At 38.8% G+C, this 27,265-nt stretch overlaps 1 protein-coding gene across 1 annotated transcript in view; it reads left to right on the top strand.

Moving 5' to 3' along the window:
• GRIN2B (glutamate ionotropic receptor NMDA type subunit 2B) overlaps nt 1-27,265 on the top strand; it is a 421,963-nt gene that overhangs the window by 97,517 nt on the left and 297,181 nt on the right. Inside the window, exon 3 of the mRNA XM_012447678.2 lies at nt 26,811-27,239. Within this exon, the coding sequence (XP_012303101.1) occupies nt 26,829-27,239 (411 nt within the window). The 5' untranslated portion in view covers nt 26,811-26,828. The remainder of the gene's footprint in view (nt 1-26,810; nt 27,240-27,265) is intronic.

The raw sequence follows: 27,265 nt of genomic DNA, 5'->3' as shown, positions 1-27,265 counted from the left end.
TCCGGATTGCAGACTAGGAATTTCATTTCACGGGCCTTTCCATGATCAAGTCTAGAGACCTAAGTACCTAAGCTGGTTCAGGAGACAGCAATAAGACAGGGGGTGATGTGGGAGGAACATATAATCCCATACTGTCGAAAAGCCTTCATAAAGCACCCCTTCTTCTCAAGAAACATATACACTAAGTAAAAATAGTGTGTGCTGTGGAATGCTACTCTATACCAAGTCCCCTGATTTCCTTCTCCAACCAGATTGCTGCCACTGAGCCTCTCCTGAATAGAAATTCTAGAGTTGCCACTGGGCACATGGGGGTAGTGGTGGTACCAATCCTCTAGTCTTCTGCAAACGATCAGATTTTGAGATGCTGTTTAGGCTCTACAGCTTACAAATCCCCAATATGGCTTTCAGAAGCTATAGAGAAATCAGTAAGAGATTCAGATTTGAGGAGTCCCTAATGTAGTTTGCTTTCTAGAGGTGGTAGGTAGGTGGGCAGACTTCACAGGATGTTAAAACCAGAAGAAACAGACAGATAGGGCAAGAGAAAATTACTGGAGGGGGCAGTGATTTGGTAAGGAGTGGCAGAACATCCAGGAAAGGACACCCTTTCTTCATCTGTGTTGAAACAATGTCCTGAATGTTTAAAGCCTATAGTCCGTGAAACGAGATAGGCCAGCCATATAGTCAAGGTCAGCCCAGCTGGGGCTGAAAGGAAGGCTGCTGTCTTGTAGACAGTAGGGCCTCAGATCCTTTCAGCACAAGGAGGACAAAATTAGAGTAGGAAGACCATTTCGATCCTCACTAACTGGAGGGTCCTAGCCTATTGTTTTGACCAGGTTTTTCTTAGAAGTCTAGACAAGATGAAGTCTTCTGAGCAGTAAGGCTGGAGAATGATGGTAACTGATGGGGAGCATTGTTTGTCTGTACATCTGTATACCTGTTACCGTTGAGCACTTTAGCCTCCTGGGCTCAGATCTACTTGTGAGAATGGTGCTGCTTTTTGTCATTTGAATCAAAGACAAGCGTATGCCAATTTGATCAGTGCAAAAATCCATCTTTGCTGCCATTTCATAAGGTTAGGAGGTTGAGAACATGATAGTTTGGGGGAAAATGAGTTTGGCATGGTCTTGGGGAACAGAAATATTTTACTGCAGTTCACATTCTGATTGCACATGCTAGCCTTTGTCTTCATTTTAAGGTAAGTCACTTAACCTCTTGCTCGTGGTTTGCTCATTTACAAAATGGATATTTAATACATGCATACCTTGCAGAGGTTTTGTGAAAATTAATTAGTTAAAGGTTATAAAATAGTTGGCAGATGAAGCACTAACTGTTATTAAACTGGATAATTATTTTGTGCTTACTTAAAATGTCTTCAGTAGACTCAGATATAGAAAGCATTTTGTATGCCCTATCTCAAGTTTAATCAGTAGATTGCAAATTTTTTTTTTTTTTGAGACAAAGTTTTGCTCTTGTCCAGGCTGGAGTGCAATGGCATGATCTTGGCTCACTGTAACCTCCCCCTCCTGGGTTCAAATGATTCTCCTGTCTCAGCCTCTCGAGTAGCTGAGATTACAGGTGTCTGCCACCACACCTGGCTAATTTTCGTATATTTGGTAGAGATGGGGTTTCGCCATGTTGACTAGGCTGGCCTTGAACTCCTTGACCTCAGGTAATCCACCAGCCTCAGCCTCCAAAAGTACTGAGATTACAGCTGTGAGCCACTGTGCACAGCCAGCAAAATTATTTTATGCGCCTAGATATGTAATGTACAATTGTGTGCTGCTACATAATGATATTTTGGTCAATGACGAAGCACATGTACAATGGACCACACATACAAAGGTAGTCTCATAAGATAATAATGGAGCTAAAAAATTCCTATTGCTACTGATGTCTCAATGATTTTTGACTCTGTGTAGAACTAGCCTAATATATATGTTTGTGTCTTAGTTATTGACAAAAAACACTAAAAGCCAAAACAAATAATTTTTAAAATAGAAAAAAGGCTTATACAATGAGGATATGGAGAAAGAAAATATTTTCTACAGCTGTCTTACAAAACGGGGAAAAGTTAAGGAATTTTAGAAGTTTATAAAATAAAAAAGTTATAGTAAGCTAATTTATTACTGAAGAAAGAAAGTTTAAAAAATAAATGTAGTGTATCCCAAGTATTCAATGTTTATGAAGTCTACAGTAGAGCACAGTAATGTCCCAGGCCTTCACATACACTCACTCACTGGCTCGCTCAGAGCAACTTCCAGTCCTGCAGGCTCTATTGATGGTAAGTGCCCTGTACCATTTTTTAATCTTTTATGCCATTTAAAAAATCTTTTATACTGTATATGGTTTTATATATATATTTTTTCTTTTTGAGATGGAGTCTCACTCTGTCTCCCAGGCTGGAGTGCAGTGGTGTGATCTTGGCTCTCTATAATCTCCACCTCCCAAGTTCAAGTGATTCTTCTGCCTCATACTCCTGAGTAACTGGTATTACAGGTGCGCACTACCACATCCAGCTAATTTTTGTATTTTCAGTAGAGACGGGCTTCCACCACGCTGGACAGGCTGGTCTCGAACTCCTGACCTCCAGTGATCCACCTGCCTCAGCCTCTCAGAGTGCTGGGATTACAGGCGTAAGCCACCACACCTGGCCCATTTTTAAAAATCTTTTATACTGTATTTATACTGTACCTTTTTAATATTTAGACATGTTTAGATATACAAATGCTTACCATCATGTTACAAGTGCCTACAGCATTCAGCATAGTAACATGCTGTACAGGTTTGTAGCCTCAGAGCAATAAGCTATACTACATATCCTAGGTGTGTAATAGGCTTTATCAACTAGGCTTGTGTAAGTGCACACGGTGATGTTCACACAATGATGAAATTGTCTAACAACACATTTCTCAGGACGTGTCCCCATGGTTAAGCAAAGCATGACTGTATATTGATTTTTTGGGGTTAAACAAAACTCTTTCTTTTTATATTCTATTCATTCCACTCCTTCTCTTCCCTTCTCTCATTTCTCTGCCTTCTCTTTCTGATACCAATTTAGCTGTTTTATTGTTTGCTCAACTGACTTGGAATTAGGACAGAGGAGCCAACAAGCTTGTAGAAGTGGATGAAGGTGGACTGTGCTGCATCAGTCCTGGGGCTAAGTCCATAGCCACTAAGATAGAGCCATTGTCACCATATATTTGAGGACATGACACAGTTTTCTTCATGTTTAGAGGGCAAGCACTATGCAAATGTAATACCTGGTCATAAAGCAAGCTTCAGAAGTAAATGCTTAAGAGCTACTCGCCTAGAGAGGCATCAATTGGCCCTCTCGTCTTTTCGAGATTGCTCCAAAGAAATAAAATACATGAGATCCACAAACCACGAGTCTTCATTACTCACTTTCCATAATTATTACTTGTCCTGGATGAGTGGGTAAGTGTAAGTAAGACTGAAATAAATCCCCAAAGCATTCTAAAAGCAGGTCACTTTGACTAAGAATTGATTCATTCTGTTAGAAGTTTAGATTTCTTTTTATTTATTTATTTTTCTATTTCCATTCATGCTATCTTTTGCCAATCCTTTTGTATGAGTTTTGTTGAATTCTGTGCCTTGTAATCCCACACCTACGTGTTGGTTTTTTGGGGTTTCTTCAGTTATGAGGATAGAGAAAACTTTTTTATTCCTATAAGGATTTTATAATTATGAAAGTATTGAAAAACATGAATGGTAGATTTTAAAATAGAAATTCACTGAGCTGCATGTACATTTGTAAATATATGTATTTATATGGCTGTACTTGCCTGTAAAAATACTAAAAATTATTAAAAAGTTTTAAGTCTCTTATTCAAATTTTTATTTTAAAAAAATTGTGTCTGTTTCTCCTGTATCATTGAACGGTTTTTCCAAAGCATTGCAGCTTATTTTTGTAATTATTTCTGGCTTGAAATCTAATTTGTTTTCCTATGTTGACCTCTGAGAGGACATATGCGGTAGTGATTAAGAGCATGGGCATTAGAGATAACTGCCTTGGTTTGTATCTTAGCACCTCCATTTAGTAGCCACATAACCTTGGGTTTGTTACTTAAGTGTTCTGTACCTCAGTTTATTCATCTGTTAAATGGGGCTAATAATAGCATCTACCCCATAGGTTTGTGTGAAGATTAAGTAAATTACTATATATAAAGCACTTGGAGTGTGCATGTGACATGAATACTGCTTATAGGGGTTTATGGGTGAGGATTTATTCTGTGGACTTCTCTTGTGGAAACGTCATAGTCTAAACATGTGGTTAAAAAATACTGACACTCCTGGAGATGGCTTACATTAGGAGGTTTATTATAGAAGAAGGAGTATGGCCCTCCAGAGGATCTGGGCAGGGTGGTGGGTGAGTATTGGGCAGGCTGCAGGAACCAGGCAGTTGCTCTTCTTGTCTCCTTTCTCTGCTGGCTGCAGGAACTCTTGATTCTGCTTCTCGGTCTTTGCTTCTCAGATGGTGCCATTTCTGTTTCTCTTTGCCACCTGGCCCTTACTGCTTGCTCATCAGTACTCCTCTGCTCAAAATCCATCACCCAAAATGATAGTCTCAACCTGGCAGTTTATTCAGCCTCAAAGGTCTATTGCCCACAGCTAACTTATTTAGCTTCTAGGCATTCATGTTCCAGTTTTCCTAATTGGTTGAGCTTGGTCAAGCACCCAGCCCTAGTTCAAAGCCAGAGCAGGTAGGGTGATATGGAGCTGTGGGAGCAGATGATGTATAGGATGCTTCTTTGGAGGTAGTTTCTATATAAACTATATGAACCATGGCTTTAAAAAAATTTCCAATTAAGAACTACATTTAACATCAAACCAGAACATACACCTGTAAATATAAAACTGAAAATATTCTTTGCCTTTACAACATGATGTGAACTGATCTCGTCTAGTTCATTCCCTTAAAAAACGCCAGTTATCTACGCCTGTAATCATGGCAGTCTGGGAGGCTGAGGCAGCCAGATCATGAGGTCAGGAGTTTGAGACCAGCCTGACCAAAATGGTGAAAACCCGTCTCTACTAAAAATACAAAAATTAGCCAGGCGTGGTGGTGCACGCCTGTAATCCTAGCTACTCAGGAGGCTGAGGCAGGAGAATCACTTGAATCCAGGAGGCAGAGGTTGTAGTGAGCCAAGTTTGTGTCACTGCACTTCAGCAGCCTGGGTGACAGAGTGACACTCCATCTCAAAAAAATAAATGCTAGTTATGACTATAGTTGGAAAACACTGCTCTGAGACATGTGTGTACTTGGTGCATTGGGCTGGGGAACAACTGGCTTTTTTGCACTCTTCTAATCAGGGCTTCTCTCTCTTTAGTGCACAACAGTATCATCCGGGGCACTTGTGAAAAATGCAGATTTCCAGATTCATCTCCAGGTATTCCGCATCACCTGGCCTGGGGGTCAAGCCTAAATATTGGCCAATTTTGCCAAGTGCTCAGTCAGGTGTTTCTGATGCAGGTTGCTTGCAGATCTTATTTTGAGAAACACTGCATTAGATTGTGTTCTCAACTAAGCTATATACCGTTACCTCCCTTATTTCCTTCTGTGCATGAATGCTTTGTCTAATGAACAAGTTGTATTCTGAAAGTCAGTTTCTGAGATGCTTATTTAAAACTTCAGAATACTGCTTATTTTAGGAAGCTTGGTAGATTCCTAAACCAACACACAAAAGCCTTGTTAAGCTCTCCTGTAGATCTTGTTACCGGTGCTTCTCAGGACTGATTGCTGGTAGCACTGGGTTGAGTGATGTGGAGACCAGGCTTTGGATTATAGGCAGGGGCAGTGAGGGAAGAACACAGGGGAAGAACATTTATATGGAGGGTGAAATGGACATGAAAGAAGAAAGAATGATATCTTTCACATTAATGGGGAGAAAGTGTTCCTCTTGGAGGGCTTCTAACTACACCCAGCTAGACAGGAAGATCTCGGGAATGTGTACTTGCACTCTCAATTTAGAGATAGATTTCATTCATGTACTGTCTTCATTTAGTTGACACTTAAGTCAGATTTTTGCCCTAACTGCTCTTTTATTGTGTGTGTGGTTTCATATTTGTCTTTGTCTATAGGACTTTCTACAATTTTATGTGCTGCTAAAATCTGGAAATTGATATAAAATACACAGAACTTATTTTCTAAATTGTCTCCCATCACTAACTTCTCCTTCTCCAAATTTTGGTGTTGGGAACAATTTTGCACAATCTTCCTCTCCCACCTTTTCCACATGTTACTGTATTTTACCCCTCATCAATTTCAAATCTTTTATCTTCTCTGCAGCATTTTTTTATGGCCTGATTATCTTCTACATGAATAGTTATAATCTCTTTGGGAGGATTCTTACTTCCTGTGATCCTTCAGTCAATCTCTCATACTCTAACCAAAATAACCACAACATGTGCTAATTTAAATGCACCACTCCCTGCTTAAGTCTCTACTTTATGAGCAGCCAAGTTCATAGAAGGAATCTTGAAGTACGAGTGGAAAAAAGATTTCTTCTAAAGGAAAAAGACAAAAATATGTATACATACACATACACAGACACATTCATGATTTTAAAAATTTCAGCAAACAGAAGGGAACTTCCTCAACAACTTAGGTATGAAAACCCTACAGGTAATATTCTATTTAATGCTGAAAAACTGAATATGCTACCCCTAAGATAAGGAAGAAGATAAGGTTGTTCTCTGTTACTAGTTTTGTAAAAATTTTTGTTGCAGGTCCTAGTCAGTGTTATTGGATTAGAAAAATAAGAGGAAGGAAAAAAAATAAAACTATCAGTACTCTCAGGTAACATTATTGTCTATGAAGATAGCAGGAAAAAAACATACAAAAAAACCCCCACTAAAATAAATGTTAGTTTAGTAAGGTCACAGGACACAAGGTCAATACAAAAATTAATTGCATATATACTATCAATGAACAATTAGAAATTGAAATTTAAGAAATAAATTTGTAATAACATCAAAAACAATATTCTTTGGGATAAATTTTATAAAATATCTGACTCAATATTGTTAAGATGTCAATTTTTCTTAAATTTTGTAGATTCAACAAAACACTGTCAAACTCCCAGTAGGATTTTTTTTTTTTTGTAGAAATTAACAGCAGATTCTAAAATTTACATGGCAAAACAAAAAAGCCAAAACAATTCTGGAATTAAAAAGTTGCAGGACATACACTGGCTGACCATAAGACTGAAAAGCACAGTAATCAAGACAGTATGGTATGGCATAAGAGAGTCCACAAGTAAATTTTTGTCAAATGTGTCAAAGTAGTGGAGGAAGGGCAGTCTTTTTAGAAAATGATGTTGAAACAATTGTATATCCATATACAAAACATACATACACACACAAAGGAATCTCGACTTATACCTTGTACCATGTAATGTCATTAACTGACAATATATCATAAAACTATAATTATACAACTCTGAAATTAAAAACTTTTAGAGGAAAACAGGAAAAAATCTTTATATCCTTTGTTTAGGCAAAGACTTCCTAGATATACAAAAAAAAAAAACCATGAGCCATAAAATAATACATTGGACTTCATAAGAAACAAAAACTGCTTTTTTTAAAAAGGCACTGTTAGGAAAATGATAAGCTACAAAATGGGAGAAAATATTTATAAAATACATATTCTATATAAAGGACATACCTAGAATATGTGAAGAACTCTCATACCTCAACAGTCAGAAAATGCAGTTAAAAAGTAGACAGAAAATGTGAACAAATACTACTAAAGAAAAGATGGAAATGACCTTGAAAACAATTTCCACATCATTAGTTGGCAGGAAATTCAACTCAAAACTACAATGAGCTACCACTAAACACCAAGCAAAATTAATGAAATTTAACAGAAAGAAGGACCAAAGGCAGGTAAGAAGGAAGGAAGAAAAGAACATTCACAAGACTTTGGAAAGAACAGATTGATAAGAATGGTATAAATGTGGAGAAACTGCTGGTGGGAATGCAAAATGGGATAGCCACTTTGGAAAAGTTTGGCAATTAAATATAAATGTTAAAGTACTCTAATCAATAACTCAGCAATCCCACTGTCAGGTACCTACTTAAGAAAAGTGAAAACATACATCCACACTACGAACCGTACGTGAACATTATAGCAGATTTATTTATGATCACAAAAAGTGGAAACACCCTTAATGTCCATCAACAGTGAATCAATATACATATTGTAATATAGCTATACAAAGGAATATTATTCAGCAATAAAAACGATGAAGTTCTGATACACACAATATTGAGGAATATGAAAAGCTACTGACAGACACAAAAGGCTGCATACAGTATTATTCCATTTATCGGATGTCTGGGAGAAGCAAAATTATAGAAACAGAAATCGGATCAGTGATTGTCAGGTACAGGAGAGAGCTAAGGGATTCATTATAAAGGAACACAGGGAAATTTTGGGGTGATAGAAATACTTCATAGCTTGGTTATGGTGGCAGTTATATACCGTATACATTTGTCAAAAACCTATAGAATTATAAACCTAAGAGAGTTAATTTTAATGTATGCAAATTGTACATTAGTAAACTGGATCTTTAAGATTTTCATAAATCAAAATTTACATATTGATGTGTACATAAATGAATAATGTCTTTGTCAGGCCCATTTAGTAATAACAAACTTCCACATTTGCATAGTATCTTTCAACTGTAAACTGCTTTCATACCCATTTTCTCATGTAAGTCTAACAGTGCTGTGAAACAGGCATTAATACTCACATTTTAGAGATGAGCCTTCCCTGAGGTTCAGAGAGGCTAAGTGATGTGCCTAAGGTCACACAGTAAATCTTTTTCAAATCCAGGGATTTTCCACTATTTCTCAATGCGCTTTAAAAAATAGATCATATTTGCCAATTTTGAAAAACATTTTTTTAAAATTTGTTTGTTATGGCTTACTTGGCTTCTTTTTCCTCCTCTTGATTGGCTGGGAATTCCTGCTTTGGCGCCTTCCATTTATTCTCTCTAGTCCAGACAATTTCCAGAGAGCTTCCTGACACTTCACTAGGCCTCTGCTAGAGTTCCATTTTCTCCAAAGGACAGATCTCCCGGGAAAACTCTATTGAGTTAAACTCAGAATCACCTACCCCTCAAGAGCATGCTAAGTCAGGAATTGTGTCCTTTCCTCTTGGTAAATGAGACACATACTATAGCTTGTATTCCGTGTCACTAGTTTATCTCTGCATTATTTCTTCATCTGTCTCCTGGAGATTTGTGTAAGAAAGATTCATATTGACTCTGGGGTGAGGAGACAGATGGCAGTTTAGAGAGCTGGTGTAGGAATGAATTAGTACACAGGATGATAGAAGAATCAGTGAATTTTAAGGTGTGGATGATTAATGAGATGCAGAAGTAAAGGGTTAGTGGCTCCCTCATTAAACTCTGCAGAGCTCAGACTGAATCAGGTATGTTCCTGTCAAGCCACATCGCTACCTCTCTATGTAGATTCTTAAGGGAAGAGGAGAATAGGAGAGAGGGTGTCAGGTTTTAGAGGAAGAAATGTGTAGTATGACAAGCAGGAGAAAATGATTCTGATGGAGATATTTTGATGTGAAATGAGAGAAGAAGCCGGAGGAAAGATGGTTGTTGGAAAACATTAGGATATTGCATCAGGTGATGAAGAAAGAATTTGGTGCTAAAGTAGATAAAGTAGCAGGGTTTGACTTAGGCCTGAATATAAATTAGGCAAAGGAAAATGACAAGGGCATGTGAAGAGCTTGCGAAAATGTTTCAGATGTGTTCACCTTGCAGTGAGGCCAGGCAACTAGGCAGATGAATAAAAGTGTGAAACCAGGACTTTCTTCTAGTTAAGGAAGAGTAACTTTTCCTTTTTGTTTTTTTTTTTTTGTTGTTTTTTTTTTTTTTTGGTTGTTGTTGTTGGGAGGAAGAGTAACTTTTGAGTCACTAACTCAATTGGGGGAGAGGGGATTGGGGGATCATGGTTATATCCTGGTCTAGAAATGAAACCCACTGGAGAGACAGAATTAAGAACAAGAAAGAATGGCTCAGGGAAGGTAAGAGAATAGAGGAAGAGGTGCCCAAGGAGACCTCCAGGTGCAAGCGGACCAATGAAATGTGGAGAGATTAAGTGTTGAGGTGGACGGTGGAATGGGGCAGAAACATGACAAATCTCATAAAGGACAGCCAGGGAAAATTAGAACAGCAGAAAAGAAGAGGCAAGTGGAGTTGTTCATGAACGTATTTGAAGAATAGAGAAGACAGATTTAAGATACAAGGTGAGGAACAGAACAAAGAGGATGGAGTAGGAGAGGCAAAATGAATAGAAATGAGGTTTTCTTCTTTATACATACTCTCATGTGTGCACGCACGTACGCCGTGCACGCGCACGCACACGCACACAACCTTATATTCCTTTGTCAGCCAAAGGAAGGCAAGAGAGAATCTGAAAACTGAAACGAGGCTGCCTCCAGACGTGAGGTCTCAGAGAGGCTGTGGAACCACCTTTGCACGGTGTGAGAGTGAACACAGGAAACAGGAGGGCAGGAGCTGAAGGAGAAGACTTGGGATAGAGATGAGGAAAGAGAGGCGTCTGCACACAGGGCAGTTTCAGGCAGTAGCTCAGGGTCATTGTACTTAGGTTCATGTGAGCAGAAGGAAGTTTTCATGTAGAGAAGAAAACTGTTTCCATGAATATCATTTCAATTGAAAACACTTCAGTGAATTATTTTGGAAGCGCTTCAGTTTCTTTCTTCTTTTTTTTTTTTTAAGAGAGAGAATAGGAAGGAGGAAAAAGGAAGAGAAAGAGAGAGAGAGAATGGGGAGGAGGGAAAAGGAAAAGAAAGAGGGAGAGAGAATGGGAGTATTGCTTTCTTGCCCAGGCTAGAATGCAATCCAGTAATGGGTATTGAAAAGCTCTTTTATACTGATAATTATACTTAATAATATAGTCAGGAAGGAATAAGGGAAGAAGATAACAAACAAACAGCCAACCAATATTTAATTTAAACCTATGAAATGCTATGCGATTACTGAGGAGTGATTTACTTCCAATTATATAGTCACCTTTGGAATAGCTGTGAGGTGGTAATGTATGTTTTATGTATTTGAAGTGGAGAGTTCTATAAATGTTTATTAAGTTTACTTGTTCCGGGTCTGAGTTCAAGTTCTGAATATCCTTGTTAATTTTCTATCTCGTTGATCTATAGAATCGTTAGCTCTTCTTGTTACATTGATCCTTTTGCCATTATGTAATGTCATTCCTCGCCTCTTTTGATCTTTGTTGCTTTAAAGTCTAGTTTATCAGAGGCGAGAATTGCATCTCCTGCTTTTTGTTTATTAGTTTATTTTTACTCTCTGTTTGATTGGTAAATCTTCCTCCTTCTCTCTGAGTCTTTGTGTATTGTTGCATGTAAGATGGGCCCGGATGCAGCATACCGATGGGTTTTGGCTTTTTATCCAATTAAAATATATATAGGTTTAATACCGGCGTTTGATGCTAGCTGGCTGTTTTGCCCATTAGTTGATGTAAATTTTTTATTGTGTTAAAGTTCTTTGCTTTTTGATATATTTTTGGAAAGGCTGATATTGGTTGTTCCTTTATATGTATAGTGCTTCTTTCAGAAGCTCTTGTAAAGCAGGCCTGGTGGTGGTGAACTCTCTAAGTACTTGTTTGTTCGCAAAAGATTTAATTTTTCCTTCGCTCATAAAGTTTAGTTTGGCTGGATAGGAAATTCTGGGTTGAAAGTTCTTTTCTTTAAGGATGTTAAATATTGGTCCCCACTCTTTTCTGGCTTGTAGGGTTTCTGCTGAGAGATCTGCTGTAAGTCTGATAGGTTTCCCTTTATGGGTAACCTGACCTTTCTCTCTGGCTGCCCTTAGTATTTTCTCCTTCATTTCAACCCTAATAAATCTGGCGATTATGTGCCTTGGGGTTGGTCTTCTTGAAGAATATCTTTATGGTGTTCTCTGTATTACCTGGAGTTGAATATAACCCTACCTTGCCAGGTTGGGAAAATTTTCCTGAATGATATCCTGAAGAGTATTTTCCAACTTGGATTCATTCTCTTCATCACATTCAGGTACACCTATCAAACGTAAATTAGGTCTTTTCACATAGTCCCATATTTCCTGGAGACTTTGCTCATTCCTTTTCATCCTTTTTTCTGCATTCTTGTCTTCTCGTTTCATTTCACTGAGCTGGTCCTCGACTTCTGATATCCTTCCTTCTGCTTGATCAATTCGACTGTTTAAACTTGTGCATGCTTCACGACGTTCTCGTGTTTTTCAGCTCCATCAATTCACTTATATTCTTCTCTAAATTGTCCATTCTCGTTAACAGTTCGTCAAACCTTTTTTCAAGGTTCTTAGTTTCTTTGCATTGGGTTAGAACAAGTTCTTTTAATTCACAGAAGTTTCTTATCACCCACGTTTTGAAACCTGCTTCTGTTATTGGAACACACGTGTAATCTATTAAGCCTTGTTCCGTTACTGATGAGAAATTGCAATCCCCTGTAGAGGGAGAGGCATTCTGATTTTGAGTATTCTCTACCTTTTTACGCTGGTTTCTTCCCTTCATTATATATTTGTCCGTCTGTCGTCTTTATAATTACCGGCTTTCTAACTGGGTCTCTGACGTCCAACTTGTTGATTCCCTGCGCCGAGATCTGAGCAATCCACTGAGCCGGCCAAAACAGTGGTGTTAAGATTGATGGTGCTTTTCTGCCCGGGAATCTCCGGACTCTGCACCAAGAACTGGCGTGCTAAGGCACCAGCAAAACCACCACGCCGGCCACAAGAGTCGCCCTGGCGACCCGTGGGGCTCCTCCACTGGGAATCTACTGGTCCGTGAGCAACTAATATTCGTCTGAAAGTGTGGCGTCCTCTCGTTCTTTGCGCTTTCACTGGGAGGTACATGCCCGAGCTGCTAATCATCAGCCATCTTGGATCTCTCTCCCTGCCAGTTTCTTAATCATTATAAAACTGGGGTCTTCACTTCTCAACAGTGGCAGCTTATTTGCTGTTATTGGGAGGCAGGGAAGGAATTTCCATGCTGTAATAAGCCAGCCTAGTTAATTTCCCAGACAGCTCTCGAAGGCAGCTGCGGTTTCAGTCACCTTGGAAGTTGAGGATAAACTGGATTTAGTGATGGGAGATCTGTTTGTCTTCCTCCCAATCTTCCATCGTTTTTGGTTGCAGATCTAGCGTGAAGTCTGGGCACCAGCTGAGCATCCCCAATTCCTTGGCTTGCCTTTTCAGCTTTTCTCCAAACTCTCCTTTCATGGGCTCTTGCTCTGGGTCAGGCCACACTGTTCTCATTCCCCAATATGTTTTGTGCCTCACTGGTTTTCTGACTTAAGGCAGCTTCATTTTTGTACTTTGGCTCCTTTCCTCAGATACCCTCGGTGCTGTTTAGTCCAGCTCAAAAGCTGCTTCCTGATAAAGACGTCTCCAAGATGCAAGGCCAGGGCAGTCCCTCCGCCCTTGTCTTTATACCGCCTTAGCCCCTTCTACGGTCCCAACAGCCCTGTGTTGGGGAGTGTGTGTGCTTTTCTGTGTAGGGGTGTCCGGTCCTTGTGGCTGAACTCTGACTCCTTAACACACTTTACAGTGACTCACAGAGAGGCACACAATAAGGACTTGTTGGTTCATTGGACTTTTGAGCACAAAGGGATAGAAGCTGGTGTGTGAAGTCATAAGCCAAGTTTTCAGCTTTCAACATTTAATTTAAGGTGGGAGAGTTGCAGTCATTCTGATTGTCCTTCCTGAATTTTGGAGAATTCTGCCCAAGGACTCTGGCCTGGCCTGCAGCTGTGTCCAGCAAGTCAGGGAGGAGCTCCATTTGGCCTCAGCAGGGCATGGCCAAGGAGGCACTGACTATACCAGCCTGTCCCCCTTGCCATTCCTATGGCGATGGTGGACGTGGTCATCCAGGCCTGATATATGTGCCATTCTAACAGGGTCAAGAGGTTGGATTCAGAGAGAGCAGCTACTTGTTTTTAAAAACAATATAAAATGTGAAGGGGGACCAAATTGCAACTATGTTCTTACAGGAGAAGATTCCACAAACAGTTCTCATATTTTTACTAATTCTAATTTTTTCTGCATATTAAGAAAAAACACAAAGTTGTCATATATTTCTTTGAAATATCATCTTTTTATTTTTTATATGTTGTTATACAGTCATGTGCCCTAATAATGACAGTGGTTTTGTAAGATTATAATACTGTATTGTTATTGTACATCTTCTGTGTTAGATGTGTTTAGATGCAAAAATCCTTACCACTGTGTTACAGTTGCCTGCAGTATCCAGTACAGTAACATGCTGTACAGATTTGTAGCCTAGGAGTAACAGGCTATCCCATATGGCTACATGTGCAGTATCTGTACCATCGAGGTTTGTGTAAATACACTCCATAGCATTTGCACCATGATGAAATCACCTAATGATGCATTTCTTAGCACATGGCTCTGTCATTAAGCCACACATGATTGTATTTCCTTATACTTTGATTTCTAATTTGTATAGTCAGTAAAAATTGATTCTAAAACTCATTTTTTTTCATGAATCAGATTCCAACCAAATCAAAGAGAAGAATAAAAAGTTTGGGCTTCATTAACCAGTTTATTTCTCCAGCAAAGTCCCATTAATGACCACATTTTCCCTGAGTGAAAATGCACTGCCTTTCTCTGAATTTTATTTTGTAGTTGTTGTAATAATTGCTTGGTGTATTTTTCTGACTCCCAGTGCTTTTACATTTCTCATTCTCAAAATGCTGGCTCCTGATGGTTGTTCTCTTTAAATAGTCTTCAGATGTTTATCTGTTCTTCGCTGAGGACCAGACACCTGGAGACCATTGCTGCTTATAATGCTGCTCACGAGGGCCTGAGGATAAGCAGGGAGCAGTATCAGGAGAGGCCATACTTGACTCAGTGGCGGAGGTGGTGGTGGTACAGGGCTCTCTTTGAGGTATAAACTCAAAAGCTTGTTTTAAACCTTGGCTCTGAGGTGAAGTCTGAGTCATGCTTGGGTGCTGTCTTCTATCAGCAGAACCATCCTCTTGCTTTTGCCACTTCGAATCAAAGAAAGCCTCACAGGTATTGTTGTGGAACTCAGGAGGAATCTGCATCATTTACAGTCAGAGCAGAACACAGATGCCACACTCAATTTGTTTAATTTGAAGAGAGTTCAGTAAAAGGGCTATTTACCAAGGTGTGGACGGTACACGAAAACAAGAAATGGCATCCTGGAGCTAGTAGCAGCTGTGGGTAACTACCACCACCTGTGACCCCCGAAGGAGGAAGGTGGAGCAATTTCTGGAGTCTGGAGGTAGGCTGTATGGAGCGAGCCATGGGGAGAGGGTCGCTTAGCGGAAGCTGTGACCTTCAGTTAAGTGATACAACCAGCCCACAGTGAGCGGAAGAAAGGGAGGAGAGTCGGGGGAGTCAATAGCCCTGTCTTGATCTTGTTCCCACTCATCTTGTCAATTGGCCAAACCCACCTGGAAACCAGATGACTGGGAAGCTCACTGTACAGTCCAAACAGTCTGCTTCCCAGGGCTTCGCACAGAACAGAGAGTAGATCTTAAGGGGTGAGTGGAAGACCAGAATTCACAGAATTTTACAGCTGCAAGAGACTTCAAGAACCAGTCCATTTCTCTTATTTCACAGATCAGGAAATAGAGCCACAGGCTTTGTTAGGGGCAGAATTGTGATGGCCTGACAATTTTCTCAGTCTGTGTGCTTTCTATGCCACTGTTCTGCTCATCCTGCAATTTGGGAGGAAGGGAGAGAAGAGGAAGGGCCAGAACAACTAGAGAGTAAATCTTCAACGTGTAATAAATGCTCTGAATACGTGCACAGTTCCGCAGGTAACATTAGAGGGATTTTAATGAGTTCTCAATTCGTTTATGCCTAGCTATGTGGTAACAACTATGTATGTTGGTGGGAATAATAATGATGGCATTTTATATTAGGAAATGTGTGATTGCATCTATAGTTGGCCTGATAACCAGCCAGCTGAAATAATGCAGCTTTGGTTCCCTGTTGACACTGGCCTAGCTATGGGGCTGTCTTTGAGGTAGGAACTCAAAAGCTTGTTTTAAACCTTGGCTCTGAGGTGAAGTCTGAGTCATGCTTGGGAACCATGTTCCATCAGCAGAACCACCGTTTAACTCAGAGACCAAGGGAAAGAGGGCTAATTTGAGCTCACACACATGCAACTCTCGTATACACATTGATTTACACATACACATATACATCCAGATACATGGGCAATTACCAACTAACAACATTGACCTAGGAATGACCCCTATATATTAAGAAGTTGGAAATGGTGCAGCTGTTTATGGTATTGCCCTTCTGTTATAATAGCCCTTGGGAAATGAAAGACCTAGAACAGTGCCTCTGTTTATGATCAGTGGAGTTAGAGAGTTGCAACTCATTATTGGTCTGGTTCATTCATTAATGTCACTAACAAATGTTTGTTGTGCACCTACCATATGCCACATGCTTTGTTAAGTACTGAAGATAGATAAATAAGACACAGTCCCTGCTTCATTTCATTAGGATGTGCAAGAAAAGCCTTGTTACTAGCAAAAGTAGTGAGTGTGGGTTCTGCGTTTCCTGTGCTTCTATACTCCTTTCCAGTACTATTTGTGATTGAAGATGTGGATTCCAAATCTTAAGGATGACTATTCTGACATAGCTGAAGCTGTCATATTACTTTGTATAAAATTTGGTGGTTGTTTGGTAGCTGGTAGGAGGGAAGGAGCGAGGGAGTAGGTGCTGGCTCTCCCTGGGATTAGAATTTAAGTATTGTTTACATTAGCCATGAGATTGTCACTTACAGACTTTTTAAAACAACCTATTTCTAAGGTCAGTAGAAATTGTGCTAAAGCCAAGGAGGGAGTTGGGAGCGAAGGAGCTCTTTGACTCCTTTCTAAGTAATTGGAGTCAAAAGAAGCTCCTTATCTGCCTCTAAACAGAATATATTCACATTCAATGAATAAATATCAGGTAACTGCATTGTGCTAGATGCTTTCAAGTAAATTGTTTAATATTCACAACAACTCTGTAAGGTGAGGATAATAATCTCCATTTTATAAAGAAGAAAATGAGGTCTAAGTAATTTAAGTTACTCTCTTCCTTCATCCCCAAGGTAAGTGTCAAAAGCCAGGTTTGAATTCTAGGTCTTTGAACTTCAGGTCCTCGCTTTCTCCACAAGATCATAGGGATCTTCTAAATGATATTTTATTACTTTTGTAATTTCAGTCTGTCGTTTTCACTACTATTTCCTACTCATCTGTTCGTCCTTAGCTCGTTACTCTCCTGATCTCCCAGGTAGCACTGGGCATGCTCTGTCATAGCCTTTCTCACATGATACAAATTTCCTGTTTATTTGTCTGTCTTGGTCACTAGTCTAATGGCTGCTTGGAGATTGGATCCCATTCCCATTCTGTGTTGGATCTTGTCTCCTAGCACGTTCCCTGGCACGTGGAAAATGTTCAACAAACATTTATCAAATGAATTGTTCTTCGTAGTGATTCTGTGAAGGCAGTAGTTATCTCCTATTTTACAGATAAGGGACTTATGGTTAGAGAGGTAAAGATCACAAAGTAAATTAAGAAGAAATGTTAAGTGTGAGTCCATTAACTCTAAAGCTTTGCTCTCTCCACTACAAAATAACATGATTATTATTGCAAAAGAGGCTTTGTTGAGGTTTGCAGTGGCTTGGAATATGTTTAGGCTACAAAACAGATTGTTTTGGGGGTTGGGGCTTGGAAGTAGCCTTCTTCAACACCTACATTTTGTTTTTTTCCTTTGACTTTTATTTTTAAATTCTGGGATACATGTGCAGGGTGTGCAGGTTTGTTACATAGGTAAACTTATAAATGAGTGCTGAACGATGAGAACACATGGATACATGGAGAAGGGAACAATACACACTGAGGCCTGTGGGGAAGGGAGGGGGTGAGGGAGAGAAGCATCAGGAAGAATAGCTAACAGATGCTGGGCTTAATACCAAGGTGATGGGTTGATCTGTGCAGCAAACTACTATGCCACACGTTTACCTATGTAACACCTACATTTTAAGTGTCCTCTAGCGCAGGCTGTTTATCTGCAGCTCAGAACACCACTGTTTTCTGGGTAGATGCCTGTAGGTTTATGGTCTCTCCCTTATTCACTGCTCTCTGTGGTCCTTCCAGTATCTTCCTGCGACTCCTTCCCAGTTGAGATTTTCCTGCTGCCCTGCTCCTGTGCTTCTCCTTTTATCATCTGCTTATTTTCACTGCCCGTCCCCCCTTAATAGACATCGACAAGCCAATAATTTTTATTAACACTTGAAAATGCTATTTTGCTGTTAAACCAATACACACAATTGCCCTAATCTGCTGCCAAATGGTAATAATCAGAATCAGGTTTCAAAAGGTTTGGATTTCAGCAGAGCTGCCCACACTGTCCTTGGAGGCATATAAATTAATTATAATTAAGAACTGTGTGCAGTTATGAGGAGAGAAACTGAACAATTTTGATATCTGCTCTTACAGAATATTAAGGAAAAAAGAAAAACCCATGAGTGTTTGCTGCTGGTAAGAGTACTGATAATCATCTACGTTTGTATTCAAATTTCTGTTAAAATGCGCACATGTGAAGTGATTTATAATCCTTTATTAGTTATCTATACAAATCTTGTATCAAGAATCTGGGTGACAGTAGAAGTGATACTTCTGCTTTGTGCATACACCAGGAAAGAACAGCTCAGATAGAAAAACCTGGCTTGAGCCACTGGAAGTGTTGTAAGGACAAGGAAGAAGCCCAGGCGACAGGTCTGGTTGAACTAAGAACGAGAAGGCTCTTATTCAAGAGAGGTTCAAGGAAAGATTTGGCAGAAATATTGCTGCCAAGAAATCCAGTACCTCCTTTGCTCTTTGCAGTGATGGGGCCATCTTCTCCTAGGGGTCTACAGGAGCTGGGAGTGTTAAGAAGAGCATCCTTACATGCATTGTGTAGGATGACTTGATGGTTTGTCTGCTGTCTCAGAGATTTAGATAATCAAAGCCTGTATCTTTCCCCTCTCTCCCATCTGTCCTGCTCCTCTCTGATCAAATATTTTCCCAGAAACAACTTTAATGAAGGCTTTCATTTTCTGTTTCCATTATTTGTATGACTGTGATATGTTGAAATCAATTTAAGGTTAATTTCCTGCAGGACTATATTTAGGTGAATACCCCAACTCCAGGACTAAGGAGCCCTGTTTATTTTCATATGGGTCACTCAATGAGAAATGAATTGGGCATGCTTCTAGCATGTCCAGGTAGATATTTCTTTCTCCACTGGTTTCATAGGGGCACAGTCTCAGTCCCTGCCTCCATGGCCCAGACTCTCAAGATTTCTTATCTTGCTCCTTTCTGAAGAAAGAGCAGGGGCAAGGGAGCTCAAAAGCTTGAAAAGAGTAATGGATGATGGTAACAGTGTGAGAAGGAGGAAAATAACAACACAGAAGTGTAGGATCTAAGTTAATTGAAATCAAAGGTTGGTGCCTTTTATGTATTATTTCTTCAGACTTGGATGATATTTAGTAGTTTAGCAGACACTAAGTGCACTTAGAGGATTGAATTTGGATTTTCAAATGCTCTGAATATATAGATGCCATTTGACAAAAATAGATATGGTCTTGTACTTAATAGTGATATTGAAAAGTGGATGTTTGTCATCTGTGATACTCACATTTCCTACCTCAGATGGTTGATAAACGCATTTACTGCCTAAGCTAAGCATTCCGATTCAAGATCACTTCTTTGGTTCAACATTTGCCCTGCTCCTCTAGATTTAAATTTGGAAGGTGTAACTTAAAACCTTAGTTGACTTGGAACTTAAAATTCTTAAAAATATATTAATTAAAAATTATTTTGGATCTGTTCTGCAGAATTGAGTCAACCCTGTGCTTCTCAGTTCATAGACACTTGCATTATAGGTTCAGATAAGGACACTGTTTAATAGTTCTTTGTGTACATTTATCCTTTCTTATACATTTTAGAATAAGTTTATAACATTTCTTTTAAAATCTTACTATTATTTTGGTAAGAATTGGCTTGAAATTGTAGAAAATAGAATTTAAAATACTATGATACCATATTCATGAATGTAGTATGTGGTTACATTGTTTGGGTCTTCTTTTAAATCTTTTAATAATGTTTTCAAATTTTCTCTGTGGAGGTCTTGTTAAGACTTTTGTTAATTCCTAAACAGATTACATTATGAATATTAAATTTTCTTGTTGATTAGAAAAGAATGTTTTCTAAGAGGATTATTTATCTAGCAACTTTGCTTTACTCATATTAACTTGCATAGTTTTCAAATTCTATTGGGTTTTCTTTGTAGACAATCATATTGTCTTCATATAATGCCAGTTTTCTTCTTTTTGTTTCCTATCATTAAAGCTTTTGCTTTCCTGACTTATTTTATCAGAATTTCCAGTAGTACTGATAACATTAACCTTGCCTTTTTCTCATATCAAAGGGAATGGGAACTAAGGTTTTTGGATGTACCCACCAGGTAAAGACTGGCGATCTCTTTATTTCCTATTATCAAAGAGTTATTTTTTATTTGTTTGTTTTAAACACAATTTAACATTTCTATCATACATGAGTGTTTCCCTTAATCAACTGTGTTATCTTCATTTTTTTTGAGATATTCATATAAATATCTCAGTTCTTTAAAGTGGTGAATTATTTGATATATATTCTGAAGTTAAGCCATTCTTGCATTTCAGGTGTAAAACACAATTGATCATGGTGGTGATGATTACTATTTAAAAAATATACTGTGTTTTAGTTAGGTAATTTTTAAGGGTTTTTTTTGCCTTTATGTCCATAAGTGGAAGGGATTTATAATAATCTTTTCTTATACTATACTTATCTAAATCCAGAATCAAGCTTTTCTTCTTTTTCTTTTTGTTCCACTTTTATGAGCAAGGCTTGTTTCTTCCTTACAACTTTGATATACTTAATCTATAAAACTATCTATATCAGTTTTGCTTCTTTTTATTTTGGCAGAGGTGGGGTGGGGTGGTGGGATGATTGGGTGGAGAGTGAAGGAGTCAGGGTGGGGGGTAGTTTTGATGAATTAGGGTTGTGGGCTTCAATAACAATTTTTAAAATTTCTAAAACTTAATTCAAATGTTCTACATTCTTTTAAGTCCTTTTCTGTATTTGCTGTTCTTATTGAATATTACACATTAAGTGAAAAAAATAGCTAGTTTACATAATATTCATTATTTCAAAATTTTTATTATATGTCATTTTCCCTTTGATTTGCATTTTCTCTATCTTTTTCTTGATTCATCTTGTCAGAACTTTGTCTTTTAAAAGATCAGCTTTTTTTTTTTTTTTTTTACTTCTGTTTCATCCATTTATTATTTTCTTGTTTATTAGGGTTGACTCTCAAGTTTCTAATGCAATAAGTAAAAATTTAATTTTTATATTTTATTTTCTTGGTTTCTTATAAATGTATATTTATAAGAAAAGATATATTTTTCTTTCTAAATTGCTTTAATTGTGCTGGAGAAATTCTGACATTTAGTATTTTCATTGTTATTCTGTTCAGAGGAATTTTTAGTTTCCCTTATGATTTCCTTTTAACCTTATACTTATTTAATCACAAGTTTAAAAAATTTTTTTAAATATGTAGTATTTTTAGCTACTTTTAAAAATGTTCTTCTAATTTAATCAAATTATAGAAAAATGGCAATTGATTTTATATTGATTCTTTAAAATTTAGTGACATATTTTTGTAGATTTAATATTTTTCATGTATGTACTTAAGAACATCTGTTCTCTGTTCTGTATGCATTTCTAGGTATCTGAACTAGTTCAAACTTATAACTCATGCTTTAAAAGAATATCTTTAATGTCTTAGTTAATAAGATCTTTTGTCCGTTGGATATGTCTGTTTCTCCCCATGGAAATTTTATTTGTTGCCTTATATATGAAAAGTCCATATTTTAGCCTCATATGTGTTCATAATGATTGCATCTTCCTGGTATCAGTATGTGATACCACTTAATGTCCCTTTTGATATTTTTGCCTTTGAATTTTATTTTGTCTTATATTAAAATTTTGATAGATACTACCACTTTGACCTCCAAAAAGGTTATACTCATTTATACTTCTCTTGACTTTCATTATATGAGAGAATTCTTGTTTCCCCACTCTCTAATGTGACACATTTTAAGCCTATGTTTCCTAACTTCGCGTCTTTATTGGTAGATTGGGAAACTGGACCTGATGCATAGTTCTGGCATTTTAATCTTAATTTCACTCACTGTCTGCCATATTCCAGTCATAGTCTCCTTAATTGAATCACTCCAAACAACATCCTGCCTGCATTAAAAGATGGTGCTTGGAATATTTTTGACTTAATTATTGATTAAGTCACATTTATCCTTCCAGTTGGGGTTGTCCCAGGACTCAGTTTTCTAAGGACAGGGTTGGCCTGGCTTCTCACCCAGATGTGTCTTACCTTAGAGTCTGCTTTATGTGAAGTGTAGACTGTTTCCTGCTGTAGTTACCCTGTACCATTTACTAGCATGAAGATAAGCTCCTGTGGTTTTCTGTTTACTATGGATCTAGGGATCACTCAGCCCAAGCTTCAAGGACGCAAAGAGCCGAATAAGTGAACTTATTAAAAATTACCTAACTAAAACACAGCTCTCTAATTTTCCTGCTTTGTTGCTAGTACTGCTTGTGCACCCTGGTTCCTGAGTTCATGGCATGATTTGGATATGCTGAGCTCCACTGATTCCCAATACTGGCCCTGGCCTGAATGACTCTTGAATTCATCTACGTGACTAGTAAGCTGTCAGTGGAGGTCGCTGCTACCCTGAGGCCATTATGTGACATCTTTTTCAGGGAGTTACATTGCTCAGGGAACTAATACCTCTTGCCCCCTACGAGGTTCCTCTTAACATTCTTCTCAGCCTCTGTCTGCCATTTTTTCACCCTCACCTCCCACATGCTCACTTTGTGCTATCATAAATAGCTAGGCTCCTTGAACAGCTTCTATAGAAGCTTAAATGTAATATCCTTTGCATCTGTGCGTATTTTAGATTCTTCAAAGCACTTCCATATACATATTTTCATTTGATCTTCACAAAAACCTTTCGGGTATGTAGGTTAGGTATATTATCCTGATTTCACCGATGATAGCATAGAGATGGTGATTTGGTGACTGGCCCATCCTCAGGCACTGTGTTAATGCAGAACTAGTATTAAAACACAACTTGATTTTGGTTGGTGATTTCATTCATTCATTCATTCACTCAGCACTCATATTATACTGAGAGGCCCCAGAAGGGAAACAGCAAGGGCTTTGGAGCCAGACAAACTTGGGTTTGAAAATTGATGCCATCCCTTATTAGCTGTGTGATCTTGGTCATGTACTTAACCGTCAGTTTTCTCATTTGTAATAAAGGGAAAGTATGACTTATGATGCTTTCATGAGTGTCTAATAATGCATGAAAATTACCTGGCAATAATAGTATCTGGCACACAGCAGGTTGAACTATTATAGGTCAAAAATGGTCAAATACTGACAATTTTATATGGTTCATCCTAAAAGTAGAAACTCAATATTGGCCCCATTTATTGAGTCCTTCCTTATTGCATATGAGGCACTGTTAGAGCTCAAGAATGTGATACAAATGAGGCAACATTTTCTTTATGTGTCTATGTCTGTATAGTCTGCTAGACCATGGTCCTGAAGGATAGCATCTGTATCTGTTGGATCCTCATCACCAGGAGGTTATCAACTAGTTAAAGTATGTGGACACATCATCACATATTGATAATAAGAGATTATATGTATTTAAATAGACACATTCAGGCTATGGTGAGAGCCCAAAGGAAGCAATGCTCAATTCTACAGGGGAGGGTAAGTGCAGTGAATGAGATGGTGGGAGGAAGACTTCCCTAGAGCTGGTGAGTCAAGACTTGCCATGGTCTCTGTGAGGAAGGGAGCAAAGGCACTCTGCTTATCTTGGGCTACATGCTTTCTCTCAATGAATCCCATTTTAATGTCTGAAATTGAGTTTGTATTCAAAGTAGGCTCTTTGTCTCACAGCCCCTCTGTTCCTGGTATCTCCCATAATGTATTGCTTTGTAAAGTGCTTTGCTGTATCCTGAGTATAAATGAGATGCTCTGTAAAACCAGATGCTATTCTTTGGGTGTCACAACTAGCCATTGCATAGCAAAATATAATATATTGTGTGAGACAAAATAGAGGAACACAAGAGATATTTCAGAGAGAGCAAATAAAACATCAAAGTGGGAGAGTGTGGAGTGCATTAAAGTTAATAAACTGTCATGGCAGAGTGGGCCACTTTTAAATGTGAAGGAAACTAATTTAGTGACTTGTAACTGTAGGACTGGAATACCATTGGAATGAAGTTAGCCTATAGTTGTGACAAATGCTAAATCCTTTGGCTTTTTTTGAGAACCAGTCCTTGGAATTGAACAGATTGTGAGTGTGTGTGTGTGTGTGTGTGTGTGTGTTTGTATTTTGTCCACAGGTCTTTGTGGTAAATCCCTCTGTCTTCCTCTGAATATCAATACTACTCAATTGTCTGTCTAGTGTTACTTTCCTTTAAGTTCTAGGAGGAGGAATTCAGGCCCTGGTTCTCCTGCTAAATTCGATACAGCCCATCAGCAGAGGTTTCCAGGGTTCGTGGTCATTCCCTGTTTTCACAGAGACACAGAGACCAGAACACTGTCAGGAGTAAACTTTTCTCAGGCATGAACCACCGAGCTACTCAACTTATTTGTGAGAGAGAGACAAGGCAATCAATACAGGTCTCCTTCTTGGCAGTACTGAAGGATGACTACACCAGTAAGAGTTCCAAAATGTTTTCTGCCAAGAACTGGATTGGATTTTGTGCTTCTTCAGCCGCAAAATGTCCCCAGCATCTTACTCCCAAATCATTAATGCCCTTTGCAGTCAAGATTAACTGCTCATCTCAAATACTTCCTTACTTTATTGAATACCTTCAAGATTTTTTAAAATTAGCTAAACTCAACATTTTTAGATTTTTAATCTCTCACCTTTTTATTTGAAACAAGTGAAAGATTGGAAGCAGGATTTTCATCCTTGGTTCATGCTTTCTCTCTCTTTGTAAAAGAGTGAGAATCTGGTTTTGGTTCTGGGCACAATTTGTAGAATATTTCCTTGGAGTATTAAAATGCTGTGTTTATGTATTGGCATGCTGGTGTTATAATGCCATTGACCTTGGATAATTACATAACTGTGTTGAGCTTCTGTTTTTCTATTTGAGAAATGGGAATGAAATGTCAAATTTATAGGGTGTCCATGAATATCAGAGAGATTATATATGAGGAAATGTCTAACATGGTGTGCAGCATATAAAAGATGTACAATAAATGATTTTTTAATTTTTAATTTTATGGATTCGAAAGTACATGTGTGCTTTTGTTACATGGATATGTTGTATAGTGGTGAAGCTGGGCTTTTTAGTGTAGCCATCGCCTGAATAGTGGGCATTGATTATTTAAAATAAAGCAACGTAAGCAGAACTAGTTATATTAAAATAAGAGGAGCTCTTAGAGAATGAGGAGAAGCATAAAGAGAGATGACCATGGCTTATATTCTGTAGAACGTTGTGTCCTTAGTCCGGTGCATAAAGTAAGATTTAGGGTCATGTGTGGAAGTAAAAAGGAAGGAGTTCTTTGTAGGTAAAAGCTGATAAATTATATGAAAAGATGGTATTAGTCATTTTAGGGAAGTCACGGCTAAAGGATGGCGTAAGAAAAAAAAGGAACGTTTTTCAAATGTGGCTCTAACATAACTTCAGCTACTAATAGTATTTGTTTAAGTTTCTGTATTTTGGTGCATAAACAGACTGGAGTAATATGTATTCCTTATAATAATTGGTAATCTGAGAGGCAGTTCCATGTAGTGTAATGGAACACAAATTGGAATACAGAAGTCAGAAGATCTGGGTTCAGGTTTATTTCACTTAATTGGTTCATGGTCTTAGAACATTTAGCTTCTTTGAGGCTTGGCTTCCACATTTATAAAATGGGGATAATAATGTTTTTCTTATTTTATTCCCTGCTGGGTTATTGTAAGGATCAATTGAGACAATGATTTAAAAATACTAGTCATGGATCAGTTGTTTTTGCAATTTAGTATTAAGAGCCAGATATTAACAGGGTTACTAAAGAATTTTCTGGCTGTTGTCCTCATTGAGGCAAACGTAAGGTGAGGCAGCAAGAATGCAGGGCTTGTGTACCTATAGCCCCCGACATCCAGTTTGTCCAGCCCATGTTCTGTTGCTCACCTCTGCTGAGCACGTTTTTCTGCTCACTCGGCCTGGCGTTGCCACCCCTCAGCCCAAGAACAGTTCAAGGGTGGCTGTAACAGGAGGGCCAGGAGTCCTGCAGCAACAGCAAGTGCCCGGAGACTCGTGTGTATGGACTCGCCTGGCCACCTGGACCACTCACATCCTCTTTTCCTCTTCTGTCTCTGTCTCTAGCTGCCAATGACTATAGCAATAGCACCTTTTATTGCCTTGCTCACGGATTTCTGAGGCTTTTGAAAGTTTCATTTTCTCTCATTCTGCAGAGCAAATACCAGAGATAAGAGGGTAGGCTCGTAGATGGACTTGGGTTTGGTGCTCAATGAAAGGAAATAAGGTCCTTGAATTGCAGTATCTAGCCTCTTCTAAGACAGGTTACGTGGTGTGGGTCCTATGTTAACACACTGTCTCTTTGTGTTTGCAGGGAGTCGACAAGTTGAAGATGAAGCCCAGAGCAGAGTGCTGTTCTCCCAAGTTCTGGTTGGTGTTGGCTGTCCTGGCCGTGTCAGGCAGCAGAGCTCGTTCTCAGAAGAGCCCCCCCAGCATTGGCATTGCTGTCATCCTCGTGGGCACTTCCGACGAGGTGGCCATCAAGGATGCCCACGAGAAAGATGATTTCCACCATCTCTCCGTGGTGCCCCGGGTGGAGCTGGTAGCCATGAATGAGACCGACCCAAAGAGCATCATCACCCGCATTTGTGATCTCATGTCTGACAGGAAGATCCAGGGGGTGGTGTTTGCTGATGACACAGACCAGGAAGCCATCGCCCAGATCCTCGATTTCATTTCAGCACAGACTCTGACCCCCATCCTGGGCATCCACGGGGGCTCCTCTATGATAATGGCAGATAAGGTAAAAAGGGGCTGCAGCGAGACGGG

The sequence above is a fragment of the Aotus nancymaae genome, unplaced genomic scaffold, assembly GCF_030222135.1.
Source record: "Aotus nancymaae isolate 86718 unplaced genomic scaffold, 86718_ANA_hifiasm-v0.15.2.pri h1tg000016l, whole genome shotgun sequence".
Taxonomy (NCBI): Eukaryota; Metazoa; Chordata; class Mammalia; order Primates; family Aotidae; genus Aotus; species Aotus nancymaae.
This window is presented reverse-complemented; position numbering and strand designations above follow the sequence as displayed.